Consider the following 19413-nt stretch of genomic DNA (forward strand, 5'->3'; position numbering starts at 1 on the left):
TCACCCGGGAGGAGCTCAGAGTAGAGCCGCTGCTCCTCCACATCGAGAGGGGTCAGCTGAGGTGGCTCGGGCATCTGTTCCGGATGCCTCCTGGACGCCTTCCAGGGAAGGTGTTCCGGGCGCGTCCCACTGGGAGGAGACCCCGGGGAAGACCTAGGACACGCTGGAGAGACTATGTCTCCCGGCTGGCCTGGGAACGCCTCGGTGTCCCCCCAGAAGAGCTGGAGGAAGTGTCTAGGGAGAGGGAAGTCTGGGGTTCTCTGCTTAGACTGCTGCCCCCGCGACCCGGCCCCGGATAAGCGGAAGAAGATGGATGGATGGATGGAAGCATTAAATTAAGACACTTAAAACATTAAATCTAAATATATGCTGTTCTTTTGAACTTTCTATTTATCAAAGATCGCTGGGGGGAAAGTATTATAGTTTCCACAAATAAAATAAAATTAATAAATAACAAGAAGAATGAAAAGATAAGAAATAGTTTTTTTCCCCTCAAGTCAACATATTAGAATGATTTTTCAAGGTTCATGACTCTGAAAACTGATGTAATGGCTGCTGAAAATTCAGCGTTGCCGTCGAAGGAATACATAGATTTTTTTTAAATGCATTAAAATAGAACACAAATATTTTATATTTGTCACATTTTACAGTAGTTTTGATCAAATAAATGTAGCCTTTTGAGCACATCTGAGATAACTGTGACGTTATTAATCTCATAATATATTTGTTTTACAGGCTGTTCTGAATATTACATTGTGTGGCAAAAAAAGGAAATAAAATAAAAATAAACTTTTATCAAAATGTACTAAGGATGACAATTGAAGTTGATATTAAGCAGCTAGATGGGAATATATATCAGCATGCAAAACATGTGCTGTTGTTTTCAGCAGGGATGGCAGCATACAATGGCCTGTCAGGTCATTCACAGCACAGCCCACTGTATGTGGACACTAAGCAACTGTCAGCACTTCTAAATATTGACAGATCCCAGCTGAACAAAGTAATGTATCAAATAAAGCTATGCCGATAACATGGACATGATGCTCTCTGTGATTTATGGGTTCTGACCACCATGAAGGGATGTAGGGGTGTTTCCGTAGGGAAGAGCTCTCATTCAGATTGTGACCATGCAAATTGCTCAGCTAATTCACTTCTGCTAGTGTTGTGAGCCTTGCATCAACTGTTGGGTTTTTCAAAGCTGTTTAATAAAAGCTGAATATGTTCAGAGATATTCCAAAATTCTTACATAATGGGATTGCTTTGTATGAAGGAGCAGAGGGAAATTCCTCCACAGGTTATTATCTAAGGGTTTATGATGAAAAAGTACCCTAAAACAATTATTAAAATCAGAAAAATGTAAAACAAAGCAAATTTCCCTGCAGAAAATACCAACATAGCTTTACGTCAGCATATGTTGTTTTGATATCTAGTTTCCAGCATTGGATGTTGGTGTGATTTAATAATACATTTTTTTTCTCTCAGTAACTGTAACTGACTACATTAACATTTATTTTATAATTACATTGTGTAACTCTGTTATATGTATCCATACATAATTTATTCGAATATACTATAGTGATTATTAAAATATAAAGGACCATGGTATTGTCACTTGATAACATTACTGTACCATACTAACAACACAGTAACATTTTGTAAGTGACACTTACAAAAAGGTACCAAGGTACTATGTTTTTGGACATGCATCCTGGATTTAATAGCTTTGTTTGAACATTTACCATAGGAGTTCCATTGTATTCATGGAAACATACCATGGTACATGAATTTCACTAACATACTTATTACCACCCAATTACATTACTGTACCAAACTACCACCACATTAACATTTTCGAAGTAGTAATACCATGGCATTTTTGTAAGAACTTTGGAATATGTAAGTAATGTAAATTTCAGTATCATAGTATATTTCTGTACCATAATAATTACTGTACATCATACAAAAATCGTACTGTGCAATTATCAATTCCAAACCAGCTCTAACTCGCTGCACAGGAATAGTATGGCAATCCAGTGTTGGTCCTGTTTTTTTTTATTTTACTGTATCTCACAGCACATTTTGACCTCCGAACCTCAATGAAACAAATGTTTCAGTGAAAAGACAGATGAGTCTGACAGCACCTGACTGGTGTTGTCTGATTTGTCCCAAACTGTCCTGTTCCAAATTGCCGAAGTTCACTTTTGACAATCCTGACAATGTCTGTCACACCCTCTCTGCCAGTCTTACGCCTTAGATTCAGGGCCAGATTCAGGTGCCTCTCAAAGAGCACAGAAATTGCATAGAGAATCAAGAGACGAGATCTGATGTCCAGAGATTTCCCTTCCTCTGGAGGACACCTTTCTGACAGACTGACGTTTTCCTAATGGGACCGATGAAGGAGGTCAATAAGGGTCAGGCTGAATAAATGGTCCTGCACAGATCTCAGACACATCTAGCGAATCTCCATGATCATGAGGCCAAAGCTGACTGCTGCTTTACTTTACTCATCAGACCCCTGCCACAGGACCCTGACTACTAAATATCAACACAGACGAGCACTGCATATCAACCCTAAAGTGTCAGTGCAAGTTGCCACTTGTATGGCTGTGTTTGGATTAGCATACTACATACTAGTATGCACATTTGTGTACAGTTTCATATACTATTCATATACTGTTTTTTAGTAAGATACACTACCATTTAAATTATTTTTAATGTCTCTTATCTCACCAAAGCGGCATTTATTTGATTAAAAGAGTAATATTGTGAAGTATTGCAATTTACATTTGCAAACATAAATTTTGCCATTGATTGTAATAATCATCAAGCAGTCTGTTTGGAATGACATGAACAAACAGAACAAACTGAGACAGACTCAATCCAGAAGAACTGTAGCAACGTCTCCAAGGTGCTTCAAGAGACATATAAAGCAGTCTGTTAAAAGTTTTAGGTACTTGTGTAAAAATGCTGTAAAATGAGGATGCTGTCAAAAATAATGTCATGCACAGATTTTCTTCATCAATTAACTCCTATTGGTGTGACTATCATTTGCGTTTAAAGCAGCTTTTGTCCTAGGTGCTCTTGTGTATAGTTTTTCAGATAGCTTTGCAGATAGGTCTTTTGAAGCATCTTGGAGATGTTGCCACAGTTCTGGATTGAGTCTGTCTCAGTTTGTTCTGTTTCTTCATGTCATTCCAGATAGACTGATGATGATCAGATCTCTGATGTCCTTATGCAAACAAAAATCTCACTGGATTATTACAATTGAAGGCACAATTAATGTTTGGAAATGTAAACTGGTATTTCCTACTGACACACTACAGCAAAAGATAGAAATAACGGACTCACTGCTTTTGAGTCACTGCTTGCTGTATACATCATTGACAATACAATGTGTATTATTATATATTTGCCATACATGTATATGTGTTCACAGTGTGTATGTATTGCTACCATAAATGCTATTTTTTGTTAGTAGGTTGGAAAGCTTAAGTGTTTTAGAGTAACTTCCCCAGCACTGGAAATAATAACAGAACGATTGATTAGGTGTCTTCAAACTTTTGACTGATATGTACTTTTCAACTATTTTCTATACATATATAGTTCTATGTCTTGGTGTTTTCAGGCCTCTTGATTACATGATTGAAATCACAAGCAGTTACATTTAATACAAGAGCACAACGGCACAATCCAAGTGTAGGTGTGAATCAATCTCTGAGTGATTCTTGATTCTCTATAAAACACCTCTTCATGGTGGTCCTTTCATGATAGAGTTTCTGCCCACACACGAGTGATAAAGACAGAATGATCCTGATGTTGTCCTCGTGGCACCTCTGGAGCTTCCTGCATCTCCCCTTCCCTCCATAGCCTCTGTGTCTTTGCCAACATAGGCCCAAGGACATCTCTGAGATGTGAGTTCTGATAGGCTTACACCAACCCGTTTTATTTCCATTCGACCTTGATCTTTAGTAATGGCCTATCAGGTTCTGTGTATATTAATAAAACAGCGTTATTTCTCCAAAATCCCTTTTGCTAAATTCAGCAGCCATCCCTGGCTTCTTTGATATGCAGTGTCTCAGTACATTGGAAGGGTTTCATGTGAGGATTCAGTAGGAAAGGGAAGGGGGAACGGGAACAGGAGATGCATCCGATCAACTCAAGTCTTTGCATAAATTAACATGAACCCTGGGAATCGTCTTTATTTATTTATTTCCTCCCTTACCAGGTTTAATTAAGGTTCACACAATGTCTTTGGGATATTTGTCTGATGGAACAAGAGCCCACCCTCCCGCTCTCCTACCGTTTCCAAATCCGGTCCATCTACTGGGACGCCTATTTGTGAACTCTTTCTACTGTCTTGCATCTCATGTCAGATTGCAGCAAACCGGAGCAGGGAGAAGAAACTGAGGATAAAACGCAAGCCTCATCTTTACACATATTAGCATTGCGCCAAAAAAACAGAATCTTCACAGGGAGGATGGCTGTGTCTCATTATGTTCACCGGCACGTGGCATGCCGTACAGCACGATGCCTCCTAAACATTACTTTTTAGCAGCACAGTGGCTGATCGAGAAGATTTTTCACAAATGTCATCAAAGCAGCAGGAAAAAAACAACCGAGGAATATGTTTTCATTGTTCAGTCAGGCTATTTTTAGATGCGTTCTGCAGGAATATGAGTTAGTAGTATCGCTGGCGCTTCGAATGAAAAGGCAAACATCATTATCAGAGTGCACGTAACATCTCCTGGCAAACAAGCTACAAAATAAAGAGGTAAATAGGGAAATTAACAGTGTACTTTAATTGCTTTAAACAAGTAACACTTCATCTTCCTCAATTAAGGATTCTTGGCCCATCATATTATAGGCTATTAGCACTGAGTATTAGCGCATGCTTAATGATGGAGGAAATGGGCCGTGATGCAGGAAGCATCACTGGTCGTGGAGTCTGATCTGATTATCGTGCCCAACACCCACCAACCCCGCAGACTCTATTTAGACGAGTATTCACAGGGCAGGCCATCAGGGAGGCTGTGCCATTTTTATTATTCAAATGCTGCTGAAACGCATCCCAATATTGTGGAATGAATAAAATATCCCAGGATGATTTTCCGCTGGGTATTAGCTTAACATTTTCACTCCAGCGCTCCTCTCATTGTGAAACACTGGAACATCAGTCTGCGCTCTGATAGGCCGCTTTCTGCTTGTCCATTTGTCTACTTAACCCATCCCATTCCCTGTCGCAGTTAAAACAATTTCCTCTCTGACATACCAGAATAAGTATTGATTGAGGGTTTGCATTACCGGAGGTTTGAGCTGTGCATTGATCCCCCTTCACTGCTGGACATTTTTATCCTAGCTGTGCATGCCAACTGATCACTTTAACGTATAGAACAACTAGTTTGAAAAATGCCAAGATGCTTCTATATGGACATTTATGAAGACAGATCAGCAGGACTCACTTTTTTATGCTGAACTTGGAAGTTTTCTGATATTTAAATATGCACTTGTGTAGATTTATACTGTAGATTAGATTAGATTCAACTTTATTGTCACTGCACATGTAAGTTACAAGGCAACGAAACGCAGTATTGTGAACACAGAAAACATTATATAGCCCTCCCACTATTTGGGCAATAATTGTTATGTTTTAGAAAAAGAGTACTGCAGACACATAACTTGATAGAAGCATCTAGCATTCACTCTTAAACATAAAGGTTCTTAAAAAGTTCTCCACAGCGATGCCATACACGAACCATTTCTGGATCCACAAAGAACCATTCAGTCAAAGGTTCTTTAAAGAACCATCTCTTTCTTACATTTTTATAATCTGAAGAACCTTCTTTCACCACAAAGAACCTTTTATGAAACAGAAAGGTTCTTGAGATGTTAAAGGATCTTTATAGAACTGTTTAGACAAAAAGGTTCTTCTATGGCATCATGAAGCACCTTTATTTTTGAGAGAGCTGGTGATCAACTTACTGAACAAACATGCAAGTCATCTTACATTTTGTGGCTACTTGTAGAACATTGTTACCTATTAACATTCATGAGCCAAGGTGATAAAATTTATCCTCTATCTGGTATTAATTGCTGTAACTTTAACAGGTTAAACTTTTTTACATAGTTCTAATTCGTGCATTAGTTGACCTACAAATTCCAGGACCAGCAGCACTAAAATTGGCGAAAGTCAATGCCTTTTTGATGTGCATTAAGATATGCAAGCATGCATGCAATATTTATCAGAACAGTTAATAAAATACATCTGATGAAACCTAAAGCATTGCCAAGTCTCAGTGCCAAGTCAGCATGGAAGATCTTCAAGGCCTTACAACTCCAGAGTATCTTCATGAGATCCAAATTTATCAGTCCTACCAAGATGAAGGTTTGATGCATTCATATTTCATAAGGTTATGTGAAACGACCACCCTGGAAGGTTGGTCTCGTTCTCCACTTCCAGGGATTTCGGTTTAGAAGAGCTGAATGCTTTAGGTCTGGTCTACAAGTTGGCACACATGCGTTGGACAAAATGATGTCCACAAAGTGTCAGAAACAATAAAACTGATCAGCTTTGATCTATAATTAAACTAACTTGAACACCTAAAATATGATTTTCTCCTGTGTTCTGAACAGTTTCTCCATCTTTTCTCCCATATAATTTTTCTACATTTCTCTCAAAATGACAGAAAAGCCTGAAAAATGAGTGATTAAACATGAAAAAGCTATCCATGAGTAACACAAACACAGTGTTGTGCATCATTACCTTGCTGGTATTTCGATATTGGAGATGGCGTAAAAGTACTTCAACAGGTTGTCTCTTTGTACGTATGTTCCTCCGAGGGCCGGTCTCAGCAGCCGAAGTCGCAGGTTTGTGAAGGTGAAAAAGTCTCGGAGACCTTTCATGCTCTCCATGCGTGTGTACAAGTTGTCCATGTTTTGTAATTTTGTCCCAGCAAATATGGCGAAACGTTCCCGGACCTCGAACCGTACATTCTTCTCATTCTTGGAACCGACCCAGCGAGAGTATTGCTCGGTACATATGACTCTAGTCACATTCGTGGCAGACAGATCCTGCATTGTCTTTGGCAACAACCCAAAGGCATCCATGCAGTCATCGGCATAGTACTGATAAGGCTGCCAGGTTCGTCCATAATTCAGGGACTTGTCCAGCACCATTTTTGTGGGCCGCCCATACTCAAAGGTTATCTGGATGTCATCTGCTAACTCCAGGCTTTTGTTCCATGATAAAGATATGTTAGCCAGAAGAGGCTCAGGATAACGACCCCATGTTACAGTCTGCCAGTACGTGATGAGTCCGGTCCGCTCTTGATCTTGCATCAGCTTTGGAGGATGGGCGAGTTCTTTGGTGGAGGCATCGCATTCATCACTACACAGGTATGGGTTTTCCTACAGACAAAAGGAAGAAAGATAACAGATCAATTAAAGAGTGGTACAAAAATTAAGGAAGGATAATGATATAATAATAAAAAAGAAACATACAGTGGAAAATTTGGGAACCCCATTCAGAATCTCTGAAAATGTGAATAATTTTAACAAAATAAGAGATCATACAAAAGGCATGTTATTTTTTATTTAATATTGTCCTGAGTAAGATATTTTATATAAAAGATGTTTACATACAGTCCCCAAGACAAAAAATAGCTGAAATTATTAAAATAACCCCCTTCAAAAGTTTGGGAACCCTTGGTTCTGCTGGAAAACTGAAGAATCTTCAGGACCTGGAGGATTTTTCTGAAGGACTGTGTTAAACTGGGCACTGTTCTTCAGAGAAATCCTCCAGGTCCTGCAGATTCAGAACAAACAAGGGACTCATGAACAACCATCACTAACCCCCCCCCCCCCTTTGTATTAAAGGTACAATTTGTAAGATATTTGCAGTAAAATTTAAAATTTTAAAACACTTCAAAAATGTATATCTCATTTATTTTGAAAAATATATATTTTTAATGTTTTATATCTATCCATCTAGTGTCTAGATAGATGAACCTTGTCCAAAGTTCCCGCCGCTACTGTAATTTCAGGGTTTGAGCCTTTGCAAAACATTTGAGGAGTTAAAAGTCTCAGCACACACTGCAGCCTCTAAAATTGACAGCTCAATGTCCAGGGATAGTTATTGTGTTATAACCGGCACACTTGAACGTTTCCCAGGTCAAGTGTCTTCATGAGCCATTAGCTTCCATTAAGAAATAATTTGAGCTACCTGTCCCAACCATCTGGAGTACCTTAGCACTTTGATCCGTAACCAGGGAGCACCTTAGCCTAACTCAGCCCTCTGACTAAATCCTGCCGTCTTTTTCCGTTTCTTACAAATCCAGTGTAACTGCTGCGGCAGGTGGTTCTTAGGCTACACCTCAACTATCCTCGCTGGAATGGCGTCACGTCTAAAGAACAGAGAAACGATCACCTACTGCTTAGCAGCAGGAACCAAGGTCAGTAAACAGACAATACGATGCTTTGGCCTCCTCCGGTAGACATGTGTGGTCGTTTTGGCTAATGCCACTGGAGAATTCACAGCTTGAGACAATGACTAATCATTCCTGTGATCAGATCAGAACAATTACACAATTTATTAAGAAAAAGAACACATTGTGATTACATATGAATGGATTTAGAGGACAAGAATGCTCCTGGATACAGGGGTTTAAAAAGGTTACAAAGTAGTTAATGCAGATTACAGTAACTTTTGTGGGGGTGATTCAATGTATGCTCAGTTCACGAATAATAACCTATTAATATTTTTGTTTGTATTTTTATTCATAAATATCCTATATCAAAATTGTTTGCTATGACCTATTTCAACCTTCAACATTACATATTCAGTTAGATAATATTTATTTATTTGAATAATATTTAATAAAATCATTTGATATAAATTATACTGATATCAAAGTGTTTGATAAATATTAGATATATTTATTATAAATATTTTATAAAATAATATTATATAATACATTTATTATTAATATTCAATTTAAATATTTAAACAACTTTTGATTTCAAAGCTGTTTGTGGTATCCAAATTACTTTTGATATTAAAATATTTTTCGTAAATATCATATGTAAATGGATTTTACTAATATTTTATTATTATTTATTCAATTAAACAATATTTATTTAACTTCTGATATCAGTGGTGTTGGTGATGACTTAATTAATTTTGACATTAAAATACATTCTATATTATACATATAATACATTGTATTCTACTTGTTTTCTTTTTATTTATTATACAATTAACAAAAGCAAAAAAGACCTCTAACACTAGCTTGCTGTATTCCTTTTCTATTCTGTTTTCTTTCTTTTTAATTATTATATTATTTAAAAGCCCTTTCTACGTGTACTGCGTTAAGCTAACTGAGACTTGTTATAGCACTTGTGTATCATTGCTCTTTTGCTGATTTTGATAGCTTCCATTGTCATCATTTGTAAGTAGCTTTGGAAAAAAGTATCTGCTAAAAGACTAAATTTAAATGTATAATACTATTTATATATTTGTAAATCGGTTGCTATAAACTTTAATTACATTGTAAATAACAGTGTTAATAATTAGGACAGACTATGGCTGCATTTACACTTGCATTAACGTGATCACCGTGATCTGATCAAGCAGATCGGATTATCAGTCAATCAGAACACAGTGCGTTTACACTTGACAACATCAACTGACTTTTCTAAGTGGATAACCGATCGGATCTGTCTTTCCCGTGCAATATTTAAATAAGTCTGCATAGAATGGCCCGCTGCAAAGTCATCCTGAAGTGGTTGGTTTTCTTTAGAAAAGCATTTTCCTTTGCGGGACATTTTACAAATTAAAGAGGAGTCTCATTAGCGTTCCACGCGGGTGTTCTCTGTCTATCTTTCTGACAGTTCGCGAATGCAGACACGATGGCTGATTTGCATTTACATTACACTGAGATCCAATCACAATGCATCCTCGACTACCTCTGGACCAGGACACGCTGATCGGATAACATTCCGATCAGAAGCGAGTTTACATTTATCTTTTCAATGTGTATGTGGGCAACATCCGAGTACAGGTTGCATGTTAATGCCAAGTGTAAACGCAGCCTATGAAGCACAAGAACCAGCATCCTGGAACAGCAGTGAAGTTTTTTCAGGACGCTGTGATTCCTGTCACTACTAGGATATTTCCCGGTGGATAATCTGACTTCACCGACCCCTGTAGGAACTACAGCAAACTATTTAGAGTAGCCTGACTGTTGCTAATGCAGATGCTACAACTGTCATAGAAGCTGACAACATTAGCCTTTGACTTCCGCTGAGTGTGACCTTCGTCATTAGCATCACTCACCTTTCAATGGGAATTCCTGCCCTGTCTGTATATACTGTAAGTCTGTTTGTATTGCATGTTTAATATTTGGTTCAACCTTGCCTAGGAGAATCCACATTGCACTGAGGATCTGTTTATAGGGGCTGACCGAGAAAGAAAGATGGATGTGTGTTCTTAAAATAAACTAGATGAATCAGGAGATTTTGTAAAAAAAAAAAAAAAAAAAGGGTCTCGAATAGAAAATGTTACAATGTTTCATAAGTCCAGTCACTCTGGTATTATGAAATGTTCTGACCACAGTTAACAAGCTGTGAATAGCAGGTACTATACTAATGGACACTGGACCGACCACAAGTCTTGTACCTGGAGAGGTGGCCCTCTTTCTTTCTGCGGCGTGAGTTAATTACAATGAAGGCAGATCCCTCTGGACATCCAGTCATATAACAGCTGGTGTTGAACAGGGATACAGTCGCCTAATTATACCAGCCAGAAAGTTTCAACTGTCCCAGAGAGTGCCAGAACAGGGCTTTAATATGCAAATATATTATCAAACCATTTTTAGCCTTTTTAGTAAACTTAGTAATGTTTCTGAAGTTTAATGGATTTGGAGGGTTTTTCAAATGTATTTCAGATGTGTTTTCAGACTGTTTTTATGCTTGGTTTGATCGCTGAATGAGAGTTTGATTTCAGTCCTGCCAGAATATTCTCAGTTTCTGAGACACTCAGGCATGCATGGGCCCATGGGAAGAGTCATGAACATAGAGATGTGTCTCTGTCACATATCTGGGTCCAGACAGACCGTTCCAGGCCGAAACTCAGTGAACCCCCTTTCCAGTACCCAACTCCATGCTTATCCTGGACAGCACAAAGACCCCTAAACATCTGCATATGCATATAAAAAGAGTAAAATAGAGGGCGAGGATAGGGGCACAACAGGCAGAATTTATTATTTAACATTATGGAAGTTTATTTCTTTAAAAAAAAATAAAAAAATAAAAAAGATAATTGCAACTTTTTTCTCACCATTTTAAGTTATCAGAATTCAGACTTTTTCAGAATTTTAATTTTGTCAGTTTTAAACTGAGACAAAAGTCTAAATTATGAAATGTTAACTCGCTGTGAGTTTATAACTCACAATTCTGAGGGCGGAAAAAATCAGCATTTCAAGATGTAAATTTGTAATTGCAATTAAGAAATATAAGCTTGCAATTGACCCTTTGCAAAGACCCGCTCCCCTTTTTTACTGTTGCAATGTCCGTTAAGCCATGACACTCTCACGCCACAAAAATATACTGCGGGGCAAAGACAAAAATAACAACGCACCGACAGACAAGACAGAGCAGGTTACTTTTTACTTCAGCTTTTACTTTTTGTCATTTTTTAAGAAATCCAGATAATTAATACTGTTTTGTGGCTCTTTAATGTGTTGCGACAGACCACTGTAGTGCCTCAGTTTAAGCGGCACGTGAAGCAATCATCTCTTCCTCTTTACCAGTTAATAGCTAATAGAATTAAATAAACGTGAATGAACATCAGATTCAGAGGTATTTTGTTTTCAACTGTGGAAGGGCATCAATAAACAACATTTTGCAAGTCCACCGTGGTTAATCTACTCTCTTGTCTGGTTTGTTTGTCAGACAAAGATGGCAGATTCTGCGTTATGATAGGTCAGAACGCCTGCCAATCAAATTTCCTGCGAATGATCAATTCTGAAAAAAAGTCCAAATTGTGAGTATATTAATCGCAATTCTGAGGATGACTATTCTATTTAAATTACTATTTTATAACTCAAAATTGTGAGAAATAAACTTGCAATTTTTAAAAAGGTCAGAAATATGAGATGAAAATTCACAATTGCAATTTTATAACTTGCAGTTGTGTGCAATTCTGAAAGAAAGAAAAAAAGAATTGCAAGATGTAGGGCTGCACGAGTATGATTATGATATGAGTATGATATTCTCTTGAAACTGAATTGAATTGAATTCCATCGAATGATGTTTATACCATTGTTTGATGCAAATGCATGCCGTACTTTTATAAGAAAATAAACAAACTGAAACTTTGTGCTTTTCTAGAGTATTAAGCCTCAATTGTCAACTATATGTCGGATTGGTTTCTTCTTTAAATTATAAAAGAGTAAAAATATGAATATAATGTTATGCTAAAACTCAAATTAAAATAATGGGAAAACCCTTAAGATAACATGTAGAAAGAAAAAAAACATATCGTAAGCATGCAGAATAACATAAGTGGACTTTGAACGATTAAATGACGCTTTGAACGACTACGTAATAGTGGCATCTATAATTGTAATCGCAATTAGAAATTCTATTAATTGTGCAGCCCTAGCAAGATGTGAACAAAATGACCAGATTTGTGAAATTAAAACTTAAGGACTTTTTCTGTTTAGTACTCATTATTTATTATTATCCACAACATAAAAAATGTCATATGCCAGTTTGACTGTGTTTGAAGAATTTGTCCCTATGGATTAACCATCAAAAATACACGCTCGCAACGGCACTTCTGTCATCTGTCTTCTGCGGAACACATTGAAAGTGAAAACGAGCTGCTTGCAGAAGGCAATTTATTCAGAGACAGCCAACTTTGAGAAATGCATTACAGTCGATAAGTGTGACTGAGCATGTGCAGAGCTATGAATTATACCTGATCAATAATGGTTTGCTTATGCAAGTCAGAATGCTTTTATAACACACAGTACTGCCAGTACTTACGTGAACCACCTTTAAAACTGCTTTCAGGAAAACTGCATTCACACCAACCAAATGAACCATACTTTAGTCCATGCCACAAAGAGTCTTTTCGTTGTGATTACTGCTCTATATAAGAGAGATATATTTAATCCAAAGTAATAATATTTTTTCTGATGCAGCCAAAAAGGACAGGGATTTATTGTGTAAACAATACAAGAATGAGCATGCTGTTTTTGAAACAACTAAAGAATGCAATATGAGGAATGCAAATTACTACATGAAGATTAGAAGAATCCCCAAGACCTGAGGCGGCATGAAAACAGGCAGATGGAGGATTATTGTATTGTGGACACATGGGGACAAACTTGACCCCCTTTGGGAGTACAAGATGGGGGAGGATGCGCTTTGGATTCATGGAAAATTCATGAGACATGGCAAAAACTAAGCAGCTACAAGGATATTTCTGTGACAAACAGACATTTAATTGTCTAACTGTAGGAGTGATGTTTTCCAAACGCGGTTAAAGAAAAACTCTAGACCAATTGCTTTGGTTTTCCCATGGTGCATTGCGAGAGTGTGCAGTTACTCTACCTGCTATATTTAGTCCTGGCTGTTAATGTGTTGCTAAAACGGGCCAATAGGATTATTCCACATATGGCTGTACAACTAAAGAGAGTGATTTCATTCAAATAGTATGTGTGAGAACTGGAGGATGATACACAATGGAGGCTTTGAATCTCAGTCTATGTTCAGATGTGTGCTGTATGCAGCAACGGGTCATCTTTCTGCTTAGCTCCCCATCCTTTATACTCTCTCTCTCTCCCTCATTAGCTAACGCTACATACAACCAGAGCTTCCAGTGGTAGCTAACATCATGCAAGAGAAGGAAAGAAAAAAAGCAAAGCGCTGAGTAAAAATGCAACGGCATCTCCTGTGGGCGCTGAGTGACTGAAATTTCCTCTAAATCTTTAATGAGCCGGAAAGCTTCTCCAAAGAAAGAGAAGTTGCCAAATCTAGAGGGCTTATGTGGATCAATTAACTCGCTTTCAATGTGAAAAAAAAAAAGAACACTGATTGTAAACAGTTCAACAGGCTTAACAGAGTGCCAGACTCACTATATCAAATATATGCTTTATATGCCTTGTTAAATTAAAACAAACCTGTTGTGCTTGTACCTAAATGTACCCTAAAACAAATTAAAGTCTGCAAAATTGGGCAGAAAAAAAAATCTGCATAATTCAGAAATCTTTCACAGCTTCACAGTTCTTTTTTTCTGCATGTTTGATATATGTTGATATATATATTTTTTAATAGTCCTGCCCGCATATTTAATTATATATGACATGTTGTATATTTTCTTTTATCTATTATGTAATGCATATATATATATATATATATATATATATATATATATATATATATAGACACACACACTCACACACACACACACACATACTAAGGCTGTCAAACGATCAATCCCGATTAATAGCATCAAAAAGTTTACATTTTTTGTTTACATAATATCTGTTTATTTACTGTGTACATTTATTATGTATATATAAATACACACACATATGCATGGATATATTTAATAAAAAGATGTTAAGTTTATATATTAAATATATAATATAATACTGTACAAAATATATACTGTATATGTGTGTATTTATATATACATAATAAATATGCATAGTATACACATATAACATAAACAAAAACTTTTATTTTGGATGCGATTAAGCATGATTAATCATTTGACAGCACTCCAAACTGAATGTCAGAATGGGAAAGAAAGGGGATTTAAGCAATTTTGAGCGTGGCATGGTTGTTGGTGCCAGACGGCCGATCTGAGTATTTCACAATCTGCTCAGTTACTGGGACTTTCAAGCACAACCATTTCTAGGGTTTACAAAGAATGGTGTGAAAAGGGAAAAACATCCAGTATGCGGCAGTCCTATGGGCGATGACAAATGCCTTGTTGATGCTAGAGGTCAGAGGAGAATGGGCCGACTTATTCAAGCTGATAGAAGACCAACTTTGACTGAAATAACCACTCGTTACAACCGAGGTATGCAGCAAAGCATTTGTGAAGCCACAACACGCACAACCTTGAGGCGGATGGGCTACTACTACTAGCAGAAGAGGCCACCGGGTACCACTCATCTCCACTACAAATAGGAAAAAGAGGCTACAATTTGCACGAGCTCACCAAAATTGGACAGTTGAAGACTGGAAAAATGTTGCCTGGTCTTATGAGTCTCGATTTCTGTTGAGACATTCAGATGGTAGAGTCAGAATTTGGCATAAACAGAATATGAACATGGATCAATCATGCCTTGTTACCACTGTGCAGGCTGGTGTTGATGGTGTAATGGTGTGGGGGATGTTTTCTTGGCACACTTTAGGCCCCTTAGTACCAATTGGGCATCGTTTAAATACCACGGCCTACCTGAGCATTGTTTCTGACCATGTCCATCGCTTTATGACCACCATGTACCCATCCTCTGATGGCTACTTCCAGCAGGATAATGCACCATGTCACAAAGCTCGAATCATTTCAAATTGGTTTCTTGAACATGACAATGAGTTCACTGTATCTCAACCCAATAGAGCATCTTTGGGATGTGGTGGAACGGGAGCTTTGTGCCCTGGATGTGCATCCCACAAATCTCCATCAACAAGAATTAAGGCAGTTCTGAAGGTGAATGATGGTGTTCCTAATAATCCTTTAGGTGAGTGTATATATATATATATATATTATATATATATATTATCTAAATCAATTTTCTTTTCTTTTTTGTATAGGCCTGTATGAGGTCTTGTATTTTTTTTATTTCATGCTATTATATAATATTGTGTGCTATAATTTTTCCACTTAGCCTTCATTGCTTTGAAAACATTACAGTAGCAATAAATGATTCACCTACAACTGCTAAGAGTCACAGGCCAGTTGCTTCCTGTGAAGGACGTCTCATGCTACATTTAATCCCCGGAGTTGTGAACGTAAACAGGCGTGGATCACTTTTCTTTAACACTACGACTTTAAAACACACTGTGACTGCAGAACCAGGGAGTTATTCTCACATGGAGTAAATTTGATCTTGTGAATGCCAGAAGGTCTCCTCAGTTTAAGGTGCCTGGCCCCTCTTCCCTCCTTCCCTCTCGCTCAACATCTGAATGCAGAGCAGGCTGATCAGTGGATGAACAGTCAGCTTTTATCGATCTGAGAAGAAAGTGCTGACAGGGAAGGACATGACTACACCCTTCTCCTAAAACTCATCTCTAGTTTCTTCTGCTCAGTAAGCCGTCTCAGGTCGGCATGGAAAAAATATTCTGTAATCAGTATGCACGAAATACACGCCCTTGTGTCGGGTTATTGTATGAATAGCAGATAAGGACAGAAAGTTTCATATGGTGCAATATAGAAAAAAATCAAACTTGCAGGAATTATGGCCAATTGTGATTTTTGATAAATAACTGACAGTGAATAGCTGGTGTAGCTGTGTGCTCTGGATGTTATTTCAAGAAATCGTGTCAAAGAAAATATTACATTTTCTATTTGTTATTTTTTTTTTATTAAATTATATTAAAATCGATTAGATTACCATTTAAATGTTTAGGGTTGGTAAGTTGTTTTTTAAATAAGTCTCTTATGTTCATCAAGGCTGCATTTATTTTATCCAAAAAACTTCAGTTTTCTGTTTTAATATATTTAGAAATGTAATTTATTCCTGTGATGCAAATCTGAATTTTCAGTGTCATTACTCCAGTCTTCAATGTCAAAATCCTTCAGAAATCATTCTAATGATTTGGTGTCCAAATTCTTATTATTTTAAATTGAATTTTAATTTAATATTATATATGTCGTCTACTTTAGATCATGCTATTATATTATATTCTATTATTATGCTATTATATAATACAATGTGCTTTCATATTTAAACTATTGTATTATATTACATTGCAAAGAATCATTTGTGTGTCAGCTACATAATCAATGTTTTGAGATTATCCTGGCAGATTTCTATATATTTTCTTGTAATTAAAATTTGATTTGAATTGTACTTTGGTTAAAGGCAGAAATGCACAAAAATTCAAAAGTTTTGCTTTATGATTTATAATCTGGACAAGTTTACGTTATAGTTGCCAAAAATCAGAGTCGGACTGCAGATTTGAGTTGACAGATTTCATAGAAAATCACTAATGTATGATGGTCAGACTATCTGAGACGACTTTAGAACACAAATGCTAAATTTACACTGCAAATGTGGCACAGAAATGATTCTGAAGTGGCATTGAAGTACAGTATCTGTTTAATGCTGCTCAAAGGTGACATAAATATATTTATACAGGAATTACAACTGTATGCTTTGATACTAGGGACTTTTTCCAAGTGAACCAGAAATTGTAAACAAAACCACACGTGTGCTAAGGTCATCCATTGGACCACCTCTTCAGCCTGGTCTCGGTACGGTTGTTTGGTCCGCACCTGAGTGTGATTGCTGTATTCACACCTGCCCAAAAGATCCACACCAAGAGGGAAATGAACTTGAGTTCGATTCAATCAAACCAAACAAGACAGTTGTGAATACACCCCAAGTCTGGCTTTAAAGGGTGAGTTCACCCAAAAATTGAAAATAAGGCTGCGTTTTAGGAATCCTAGGTCTATATGACTTTCTTCTTTCAGATGAATCCAGTCGGAGTTATATAAAAAATTGTCTTTGATCTTTCAAGCTCTATCATTGCAGTCAGCAGGTTTTGCTATCCTTCAGTCCAAAAGAAGTTAAATAAAAAGGACCCTTCCATGAAAAAAATATGTCTCACACAGCTCCCACAATTTTTTACAAGAAAGCCATATAGGCCTAGGATAACTCTGAGTGAGTAAAACGCAGCCTAATTTTCATTTTTGGGCGAACTAACCCTTTAATGTGGCATTGTATCTTTCCACTGAATTTTGAGCTGGCATAGAGCAGCCTTAGCTTAGCTGTGTAATGATGCCTATACTGTTTTTACATCTCAAGGACTTCGAAAGTCTGTTAGTGTGTGATTGTTATTCGTTTAATGTATGATACCCAGTTTTTCCTCTGTAACTATTTTCAAAGTGGGTGTATATGAGGCCTAGTGTTTAAAATGTGTTCAGATTTCAGCCCTAAATTGCATAGAAAACCCAAGCAATGGCCTTAGATCCAATCTGAGAGATCGAGGGACAGGTATATCACAAGCTGAAAAGAAGCTGGTAACAGGGCGACCCATATCACTTAAGCACTATTTGTGGTCTCTGTGACATTTTCACAGCCTTTCTATAGGTTACAGCAAAAGAACGGCAAGCTTCAAAGAACTGTATCCTTTCTTTCACACTGAATTTGAAAACTATGAACTCCTACTTTTACCCTTGACAACTAAATCCATCACTCTTGAATCACTATGCCTTGGCAGTACATTTGCCTCTTGAAAAACGATTTTGGTGACTGAATTCAGACTCTCTTCACAGTCCAGCTACCTACCCACCCGTTGTCACTGTGTGAGCCGCTCGGTATATGCTGAGAGAATGATGTCATTGAATGAGCAATGTCTGGTCCGCCCCCTCCACGGCATCCTGTCTTTTATCCACACAGTCTAAATGTGTGAATTAGCACCCCGTCAGAGGCAGCGCTCCGTCTCCGGGCCTCATGCGTAGTGTCAGTCCAGCTGGACAAATCCTCTATCCGATTATTGTGCAATCAAGCTTCTGGCTAAATTCCCAAAGCATCTCTGATGGAGATTAACTTTTGCTAGACTCATACCTCACCAGCCTAACAGAGGGCATAAAATTCACCCCTCTTAAAGTGCCCCTATTATGCCATTTCCAATAGTGTAATTATCTGCAATGTTGTAAAGCTGAAAGTGCACAATAAATAAAGTTATTGTCTCCCAAAATAAAGAATCGATTCTCTACAGCCTAAACAAGTCTTTAGTAATTAATTAATTGATTTGAATCCCATATTCCGTGAAGGCTACGCATCACGGGGTAACACATTTGCATAATGTCCGTCTATGTTCTACGTTGGCCGGCAGCAAACAACTTGACACCATTCACAAACACGTCATTCTACTGATGACTGCTTGTCTAATCTCAGGGAGTTCAAAAAAGATGGATCAGTATCCTGTTTATTTGGACCAGCTGCTCCACTAGATCACAACCTGTAAGTATGATAGATAATATAAGTTTATATTTTCTAATGAGCGTTCAAAATACAGAACTATTGAAATAGGCGTATCTTATCCGACGCGCTGTACACGGTAGACCAATCACAACAGACTGGGCCATCTGCCAATCAGAGAAGAGCAGGCTCACGGAAAGGAGGGGTTTAGAGAGACTGAATCTTTGAACTGCTTCGAACGAATCGTTTG

General features: G+C 37.5%; 1 protein-coding gene across 2 annotated transcripts in view; it reads right to left on the bottom strand.

Annotated features, from left to right (window-relative positions):
* The window catches only part of LOC132098006 (netrin-G2-like), a 63737-nt gene that overhangs the window by 40713 nt on the left and 3611 nt on the right, over positions 1-19413 (bottom strand). For both annotated transcript variants that reach the window (XM_059504081.1, XM_059504080.1), the window contains exon 3: positions 6761-7404. In XM_059504081.1, the coding sequence (XP_059360064.1) occupies positions 6761-7404 (644 nt within the window). The remainder of the gene's footprint in view (positions 1-6760; positions 7405-19413) is intronic.

This window comes from Carassius carassius, chromosome 21 (assembly GCF_963082965.1).
Source record: "Carassius carassius chromosome 21, fCarCar2.1, whole genome shotgun sequence".
In the NCBI taxonomy this organism is placed as follows: Eukaryota; Metazoa; Chordata; class Actinopteri; order Cypriniformes; family Cyprinidae; genus Carassius; species Carassius carassius.